This window comes from Plecotus auritus, assembly GCF_963455305.1.
Source record: "Plecotus auritus genome assembly, chromosome: 8".
NCBI lineage: Eukaryota > Metazoa > Chordata > Mammalia > Chiroptera > Vespertilionidae > Plecotus > Plecotus auritus.
The window spans coordinates 93524857-93534178 of NC_137782.1; the positions used below are offsets into that span (position 1 = coordinate 93524857).

A 9322-nucleotide genomic window follows, 5' to 3' on the forward strand; every position below is an offset into this window, starting at 1 on the left:
ACTCCCACACTTGAGTCCTTTCTGCATGGCCACAGCTCCTTCATGTCTCTGCATAAACCTGACAGAGAAATAGCTGAAGAAAATAAAGATAATTTTATGGATTCCCTATTTCCATGGGTCGCTAATGATTGTAACAGGAGAGAACCAGCCTGGGAAAAGGGTCTAACACCTGGCGGTCCACATTCATTTAACATAATTTCTGTGCACATCTCTGCCGCAGAAATCACGCTTTATCAACACACACCAAGCGAAGTGGTTTGCCTCTGGGTCCGTTTTATTTCTTCATTGTGGAAAGAATATGTAAACAAAATCATGACCCTCCCTGGGGGAGATTCCCTAATGATATTAACTGTCCTCTCAGCCTTCCGAGGATGAATGTCTTAAGACCTTAGGAGGCCATTGGGAGCAGTGGAAAGGATGAGGTCGAGGGGTGGTGCTGGTGGGTGCATGGAGGGTGTTGGAGACCAACCTGCCTCCTAGAGAGCGGCCCCCATCCTGGGCCATTGTTCCCTCGTCTTCAAAGGAACAGACTGGACTACATAATCTTTTTTCTTTTTTAATTGCGGTGAAATTCACATAACATAAAAGGAACCATTTTACAGTGTACAATTCAATGGCATTTAGTACATTCACAATTATGCTGCCGCCACTTCTATCTAGTTCCAGAACATTTTATCACCCCCAAGGAGACCCCCTACCTGTTAAACTGGATTAACATAATCTTTTAAGGACCCTTTCAATTATATAATTCTATGGCTCCAAATGAGGAAATTGGCTCATTCAGCTCTTAAAAATACTCTCCAGACTGCAAAGACGCAAAGATTACCCCATAAATGTGGAACATCTAAATATTTGTCCCTAACAAACACAGTGGGGGGGATGACCGGGGTTGCTGGGGGCAGATGACTCCTGGGCTGCTTGTCGACAGCTCCATGGCATTGGACATTTCCACGGCGGGGCCAGCCCAGTGCCCACGGAGCAGCCTCCTTGGCAGCAGAGACTGGGCACAGTCTCTGGCTCCGGGACAAGACGTGGGATTCACATTGCTCGTTCCTTGTCACCTCAGGGAAACCACGGTCCCGTCTGTCTTTACCAGAAAAGGGCCATGCTTTTCAAGGAATTCAGATTCCTGAGCCGAGGGCATTTTTGTGGTTGGCCCCCAGTGGGATGAGCCTATCCAGTCACCCCCATCGGTAAGAGGAGTGAAGTGGGAAGGTCACGCGTCTTGCCTTGGCGTGGGAAATGGTCCAGTTGCACTCCCGGGTCTCAGCTTCCCACCTCCCCTGTGAAAGAATGCGGATGTCCAATGTTTTCAGGCGGTGAGATTCCTATTTCAAGCAAAGATCCAACATGGAAGCCTAGTACATACCACAGGTGGGCAAGTCTGTGAGCTCATCTCGCTGGGCCTTCTCCCCTCCTCTATGAGGGGCCTCCGTGGACCACCCCCACCCTGTAGACTTCCCCCATTCCCTCAAGCACAGGATGGAAACCATCCATTTTGGCCCTGCAGGGGCTCCAAGCGCTGGTGTCCATGGTCTTTGGTTCATCTGTGCACCATCTGTGAATTTCTGCTTTTTTATTGGCCACCAGGTCGCTAAGAAACGCCCATGTATGTCACAATCAAACTTCCTGAGAGTCTTCGGTGAGACCCCTGCTCTCCATTGCTCACCTGGATCACAGCATTCCCCGCCCCCTGGCTCACCTGCTCACACCTTTTAAGCCTCAGCAGCCCCACCCGTGTTTCCAGGCCGCCTTTGCTCCATTCAGCGCAGCAATGAAAAGATTAGAGGCAGGGCAGTGGTGACTCAGCGCTCCTACATTTTAATTGAACTTGCTGGTTTCTCTCGAGGAGGACTCGGGACATAAACACCTGGAATTTATGAGTAGTGTTTAGAATGGCAAATGGTTTCACAGTTTTGTTTTCAGTCTATGTGCTCTTGGAGGGAATCAAACCTATTACAGCTTTATCAGCCACGCGGGCGTCCCTACCCATTTGGTGAGATGAACTGCGGATGCGTGTGTTGTGTCTCTGTGGTCCTGCATTGGGCTGGAAATTTCACGGATGTCACATGTGGAGAGTCCCTCAGCCAGGAGCACTATCACATCGTGGTCACATTTAGACAGGACACGGACTTGTACGTGGCTGGCAATGCCACGGATAATGAATTCTAGTGATCGAAACGGGAAATAATATAAAACTAAACTAAACAGCTCACATTGCATTTATACTGAAAGATTCGATTGGTTGAGTAAAAACCTAAGTAAATGAAACAGCAGCGGTGGACAGTTTGGTGGCAGGCGGGAGCGTGTGCACCAAGCTGCAGTGAGGAAGGAACCCCGTGGACAGGCCACTCAACACTCCGGGCCTGAGACAGCCATTCTGGGGCCTTCTACCTGCCACAGCTCCTACAGTTACCGTCACGGGACTGTCTCAGCACATGCTCCCTGGGGAGGCAGGTGTCCCTACCCGACCTCACTGGAGGGAGGGGGCTCCCCTGAGCCTTGGGGTTGGCTGTGGGGAGTCAGGGCCTGGCTCCCTCTCCTGACTTCTCACCCAATGCTCTCGAAACACCAGCAACCGCTCCATGGTCCATTAAATTGGACTGAAGCTCCGACGGCTTGCAAAGCACATTTTTCTGAACAGCTGTTATAAAGGTCTCATTGCTCAAGTGTAATCTAGCAAAACCGCCAGGCCCCCCACTCCCGCCCCTCCCTCCCCTCCCTAGATGCTCGGACTTGCCAGGGCAAGGAAAAGGGATAGCTGACTCCAGGAGAAACTGCACCCAGCCCAGAGCTGTTTGGAGGATACACGGAAGGTTCCAGAAGAGGCAAGGGCACCCCACAGGGATTATCTGGGGTAGTACTCCAGAGCCCAGCTCGCCTGTCCTCTAGCTCTCCCTCTGCTGCCCACCAGCTGGGGAGCTGGGAGTGGCACTCTGCCTCCTTGTGCCTCAGTTTCCTTGTCTGGTCATAGGGTTGCTCATGGGCTCCGCCTCAGAGGCTGGTCGTGATGCAAGGCCCTGAGGACAGTGCTCACCGTGCGTCAGGAACTGTACCCACAAAAATGAGCAAAATAGGCAGCAATCCCTGCCCTTATATTGGGGGTATAGTAAACACTCAATTGGGTTATTAGCCCCCAGTTAGATCAGACCTTTGCCAACAAGTCACCCCTTTTCCTGGCATCGGGTACGGCCTTCCCGGGGCTTTGACGGTGGCTGACACCTACCACCGTAATGTTCTGCCAACCAGCAGCCACGGTACACACAATGTGCTGCCAGCTTGTGCCCTGGACACTCGACGTCCAGGAGGTGCTCCCGCCAGCCTGTGCTCGCCCCTCCCGCCTGTCAACGGAAGGGCCATGTGTTTTGCATCAGCAGTGAACTGGGCCAAAGTTTAGTCAATAAGACGTTGTGTAAGGGCTGGCGAGGGGTCGGAGGCCTCCTGGCATCCCCTCGGCTGGCTGTTCAATGATTATCTCCCTGGGGTGCGTCGTGGGGATCCGGTCCAAAGCAAAGCTGACCATGGCCCCGATCCAAAGGCCTGCCCCTGACGTCAGAGATGAGCCTCCGGGGTGGGGCCAAGGGGCAGGACCTTGCTTCTCCAGGGCATTTAAAGCTGGTGCTTCTGCCACCAACACCAAACACCGCCTTCCCACCGGGAAAGCAGGCTCAGCAGCAGGAAGAGCCCGAAAGCAAGCCTTGGATCTCTGGTTGAGATCGTCCAGAGAGAAGGAAGGTAGGCCAAGCTTTTGAACTTACATTGCTAAAAACCACCGAGGCAACGCGAACTCACTTCCTTATCCTTACAGCTACGCCTGTCTGCAGGTGCGCAGCCAGACACAGCCCCGGCGTGGGCTGGAGGGCGTCGGTTCTCGCTCATGTTCAGGAAGCCCATGCTTGCTATTTCAGGGAACCTGAGTGTCCGTGGCCCTCAGTGCAACTCTGCAGAAATGCCTCCTCAGCTCCCCAACGGCCTCAACTTCTCAGCCAAGGTCGTCCAGGGCACCCTGGACAGCCTGCCCCAGGCAGTGCGCAAGTTCGTGGAGACCAATGCCAGCCTGTGCCAGCCCGAATGCATCCACATCTGCAATGGCTCTGAGGAGGAGAACCAGCAGCTGCTGCATGAAATGGAGGAGCAGGGCACCATCAAGCGGCTGAAAAAGTATGACAACTGGTGAGTGCACCCCAGCCCCAGCACCCACCCCCCCCTCCCAAAGGTGGTGTTGGTGGAAAGAGGTGGATGAAGATCGAGGGGTTGGGAGTTTGCAGGCCTTTGAAAAACTATGTAATGGCCAGAACCATATAGACTTTAACTTAATGACACTCGAAGTACCCAAGTCTTCAATGAGATAGCATATGCAAACAAATGCTCTTTGCAAATTAGACACTGGATAAAAATGGAAGTCGGACTGTCTCTGTCCTCCCAGACTAGTTCACAGTCTAGTAAATGGCTCCTTGACTCTGCCAGCTGGTGTGGCTGTCACATCTGCAGAACATCGCCAGTGCTTGGCACCTGCTAGGTGCAGGGAGGACACGAGGATGAGTCAACGGGTCCATTCCCACATGACGCTTGGCTGAGAGGACCCAGCACACAGACGCATTCAAAATACCTGCACTTCCCCTCCGCCCCTCACCTGTGTGGTTTTGATTTTTGCAGCTGGTTGGCTCTCACTGACCCCAGGGATGTGGCCAGAGTTGAAAGCAAGACGGTCATCATTACCCGAGAGCAAAGAGATACAGTGCCCATCCCCAAAAGCGGCCTCAGTCAGCTGGGTCGCTGGATGTCTGAGGAGGACTTTGAGAAAGCATTCAGCGCCCGATTTCCAGGGTGCATGAAAGGTAGATAAAGCATTTATTTGACGGGCAAAATATCCGCAAGCCTTGTATTATGATGTCTGTCCGAACGGTCACCTTAACCGTAATGGAAACTCCTCAGAGGTCTTTAAATTCCATACGTGAAATTGGCAACGTATTGAAAATGTACATTTTAGTTTTAGATTTACAAACTGTCTCCTAGGAAAGGAAAACGATTTCCATGCAAGGGGTAATCCAAATTGCACATTTATGAAAATGCCTTTGTTTTGGGATTCTCTCATTTTCCAGTGGACTCTCGTGAACTGGGGAGCCGGGGGCGGGCAAGGAGTGACGTGATTGGAGGAAACCAGTGTGGGTTGCGAGTGAGTCCGAGGCCCTTTCTCACGGCTCCCACCGCCCGCAGGTCGCACCATGTACGTCATCCCCTTCAGCATGGGGCCCCTGGGCTCGCCTCTGGCCAAGGTCGGCATCGAGCTGACGGACTCGCCCTACGTGGTGGCCAGCATGCGCATCATGACGAGAATGGGGACGCCTGTCCTGGAAGCTCTGGGTGACGGGGAATTCGTCAAATGCCTCCATTCTGTGGGGTGCCCCTTGCCTTTAAAAAGTAAGCACATTGTTTCAAAATCAAAAGCTAGAATTTCTAAAAGTAAGTTTAACCTTAAGCCCCAGGCGCGTCCTCCGGGGCCTCAGCGGGTGGGGCCATACTGACGAGGCTGTGTCCTCTGTAGAGCCGCTGGTGAACAACTGGGCCTGTAACCCCGAGCAGACGCTCATCGCCCACCTGCCCGACCGCAGGGAGATCATCTCCTTCGGGAGCGGCTACGGCGGCAACTCGCTGCTGGGGAAGAAGTGCTTCGCCCTCAGGATGGCCAGCCGGCTGGCCAAGGAGGAGGGGTGGCTGGCTGAGCACATGCTGGTAAGATGCAGGGAATTCTGAGCGAGCAGGGTCGGGGCAGGTGCAGGGCAGGTGTTGGCCAATACAGATGGCCTTCCAGGTCCCATCAGGCCAGGCCCAGGACACCCAGGCCAGACAGATGCGGAAATGCCATCAATAGTTATGAATGACTTGCGGCTGCTCCTTTTGAAGGACTTCAAACACAACCAGACCCGTAGACGCCATTATTCAAAATACTTGTTTTGAAACCCGAAGAAATAGAAGTTGGGGACCCACCCTTTGGGGGCTTCTAGGCACACCCCAAGGCTGAAGTATGGGCTGGGAAGCAAAGGAAGGGAGGGCGTCAGGAGGAATGTCGTCTCTGCAGATCCTGGGCATAACCAGCCCCCAGGGCCAGAAGAAGTACTTCGCGGCCGCGTTCCCCAGCGCCTGTGGGAAGACCAACCTGGCCATGATGAACCCCAGCCTCCCGGGCTGGAAGATCGAGTGTGTGGGCGACGACATCGCCTGGATGAAGTTCGACCAGCAAGGTGACTCTCGGGCCCACCTGTTGCTCACAGTGGACTTTGGCTTTTAAAACATGCCAAGGGCCCCTGAGTTCACGCTGTCCGGATTTTTAGTTTAGTGATTTCAGATCTTGCAAATCCTTAGAAATATGTATTCCCTACAAGCAGTCTTTCACTTACTATCAAATCTGGGTTGAAACGGGACCCTATGTGGCTGTTTGTTTATAGGGTACATATGTTAAAATAGCACTGATGGAAAACTGAGGAGCAGTTTGGGTGAGAAAAGAGAAATACATTCGAAGGAGGAGGGGAAAAAGAATCGAGAATTTGGTGCAAAAACGAGGCTGGCAAGGTCTCAGAATACAGGTATGCTTGTGTGGCGCTCACTTTGACGTCTTGGGTTTAAAACTCTCCAGGTAACTTAAGGGCCATCAACCCAGAAAATGGATTTTTTGGTGTTGCTCCCGGAACCTCTGTGAAGACCAACCCCAACGCCATCAAGACCATCCAGAGGAACACCATCTTCACCAATGTGGCCGAGACCAGCGACGGTGGTGTCTACTGGGAGGGCATCGACCAGCCGCTGGCCGCTGGGGTCAAGGTCACCTCGTGGAAGAACAAGGACTGGACTCCTGAGGACGGTGAGCCCTCCAGAGGCCCCGCTGCCCCCAACCCTGGGTACTCCATGTTTGGGCTGGACACTCAGGGGCCTCTCCTCTCTGCCTGCTGTAGGGGAACCTTGTGCCCACCCCAACTCGCGGTTCTGCACCCCCGCCAGCCAGTGCCCTATCATCGACCCTGCCTGGGAGGCTCCGGAGGGCGTGCCCATCGAGGGCATCATCTTCGGAGGGCGCCGGCCTGCTGGTGAGGCTCCCTGCACCCGGCTGGGCGGGTCTGTGAAATCGCTCCTTTCCTATGACCGTGTCAGAGGGTGCCCGCGAGGCCAGCTTCCTTTCCCAGCATCTGGGATGACTGGCAAGCCCAAAGGTAGAAGCCCCTCTGGCCACGAGAGCCTTTCTGGGCCCGTGACCTATTGGAGCTTTATCCGTTTTCCTTTGGCTGCGGGCCTCGGTGGAGGCACTGCGGCCGATTCTGCCCTCTGGCTCTGGAGGCATCGTTAGCGGAATAAGGAAGATGCTGCTCTGCCTTCTTTCCATTAGTGAGATGACAGTGCCGGCCGAAGGGTCTGAGTGTCAGAGCGTTGAAGGGACATCTTTTCTTTCCTGCTACAGGTGTCCCTCTCGTCTATGAAGCTCTCAGCTGGCAACATGGAGTGTTTGTGGGGGCGGCCATGAGGTCTGAAGCCACAGCGGCTGCTGAGCACAAAGGTAAACCCAAGTCCAAATCTGCAGCCACGGGGACGGGGATGGTGCGCTCTCTCCCGGCTCTGTGGCTCTCTTCCTGTCTCTCTCTCCTGTCTCTGTGTTCCTCTATGTCTCTGTGTCTCTCTCTCTCTCCTGTCTTTGTTTCTATGTCTCTGTGTCTCTCCTGTCTCTGTCTGTCTCTCCTGTCTTTGTCTGTCTCTCTGTCTCTCTTGTCTCTGTCTGCCTGTGTCTCTCTTCTTGTCTCTCCTGTCTCTGTGTTTCTTTATGTCTCTGTGTCTCTCCTATCTTTGTTTCTATGTCTCTGTGTCTCTCCTGTTTCTGTCTGTCTCTCTGTCTCTCTTGTGTCTGTCTGCCTCTGTGTCTGTGTGTCTCTGTCTCTCTCCATGTGGAGAGAGGAGCCGAGCATGCTGATGTCAGCAATCAGCACTGTCCTATGGGGGCCTCACTGACCGACAGGGCCCCTCCCTTCTGTGTTAACAGGCAAAGTCATCATGCACGACCCCTTTGCCATGCGGCCCTTCTTTGGCTACAACTTTGGCAAGTACCTGGCCCACTGGCTCAGCATGGCCCAGCGCCCCGCAGCCAAGCTGCCCAAGATCTTCCACGTCAACTGGTTCCGGAAGGACAAGGACGGCAAGTTCCTCTGGCCCGGGTTTGGAGAGAACTCCCGGGTGCTGGAGTGGATGTTCAACAGGATCAACGGGAAAGGCAGCGCCAAGCTCACGGCCATCGGCTATGTCCCCACGGAGGAGGCCCTGAATCTGAGAGGCCTGGGGGACATCAACACGAAGGAGCTCTTCGACATCTCCCGGGAGTTCTGGGAGAAGGAGGTGGAGGACATTCAGGCCTACCTGGAGGAGCAGGTGAACGCCGACCTCCCCTACGAAATCGAGAGGGAGGTCCTGGCTCTGAAGCAGAGAGTCAGCCAGATGTAAGGAGAGCTGGGGCTGCACACCCTTAAAACCCCTTCCAGTCGGCGAGGTGTGCTGGGCGCAAGAGCGCCGGGCTTCCCAACCTGCTGCCTCCTGCCACCCACAGTGACCACACCCCTGAGCCTTTCCAACTGACACACTTTAATTGTTCAGATACAACCACAGCGTACCGGCTAGTAACTAACGAGATTGGGGAGGGAAATCTTAGCATGTCTCCCAAATTCACGATTCCGTGCACATTTGCTCAATCTTCAGGACACTCAGGCATTTAGTCATTGTCACTGTAGCTATCAGTTAGCAGGAATGCACAGAGAACAATACTTGAGCTGTATATATGTGAGTGTGTGTGGTGTGCTCGTGCGTGTGTTTATGTACTGTTATCTAAAATGTATTTAATACCTTCGGAAAAAATCTTGGGCAAGATTACCTACTAGTTGTTGCTAGAAAGAAATGTTGCTTTATTATTAATATGTGTGTTTAAATTATTTTTATATACAGTTGTTCCTTACCTTTGCATAATTTCACCTTTTCTCTGAACATGTCTTGGAAAATTACAAAATAAACTTTTATAGAAAGGTGGATTTGTCTGCTTGGTTTTTAAAAATTTGAACCACCAAGGAGAGAGGACTCAAATCTCAAATCCCCTCCAAAGCACATGGGAAGTCAAGATCCCCCATAAAGAGGGGTGATTTGGGGGATGGAGGGAACAGAGAATGTCACCCAGAAGGGACAGGGCACCATGCTATGGGCTTTCTTTTTTTTTTTTTAAATATATTTTTTATTGATTTTTTACAGAGAGGAAGGGAGAGGGATAGAGAGCTAGAAACATCGATGAGAAAGAAACATC

At 52.9% G+C, this 9322-nt stretch overlaps 1 protein-coding gene and 1 long non-coding RNA gene across 2 annotated transcripts; one reads left to right on the top strand and one right to left on the bottom strand.

Moving 5' to 3' along the window:
• Positions 1-558: 558 nt before the first annotated feature.
• Positions 559-3070, bottom strand: LOC308255615. The gene is made up of 4 exons (XR_013961378.1): positions 3038-3070; positions 1990-2168; positions 1703-1870; positions 559-1283 (listed from the first exon to the last, which is right to left on the bottom strand). It is a non-coding gene; the product is annotated as an uncharacterized lncRNA (long non-coding RNA).
• A 114-nt stretch (positions 3071-3184) lies between these two features.
• PCK1 (phosphoenolpyruvate carboxykinase 1) lies at positions 3185-9074 on the top strand. The gene is made up of 10 exons (XM_080683350.1): positions 3185-3735; positions 3909-4173; positions 4657-4838; positions 5218-5421; positions 5546-5733; positions 6080-6242; positions 6635-6859; positions 6951-7082; positions 7451-7546; positions 8024-9074. The coding sequence occupies exons 1-10, from the start codon at positions 3468-3470 to the stop codon at positions 8476-8478; spliced, it is 2178 nt and encodes a 725-aa protein (XP_080539476.1). The 5' UTR covers positions 3185-3467; the 3' UTR covers positions 8479-9074.
• The last annotated feature ends 248 nt before the right edge of the window (positions 9075-9322 follow it).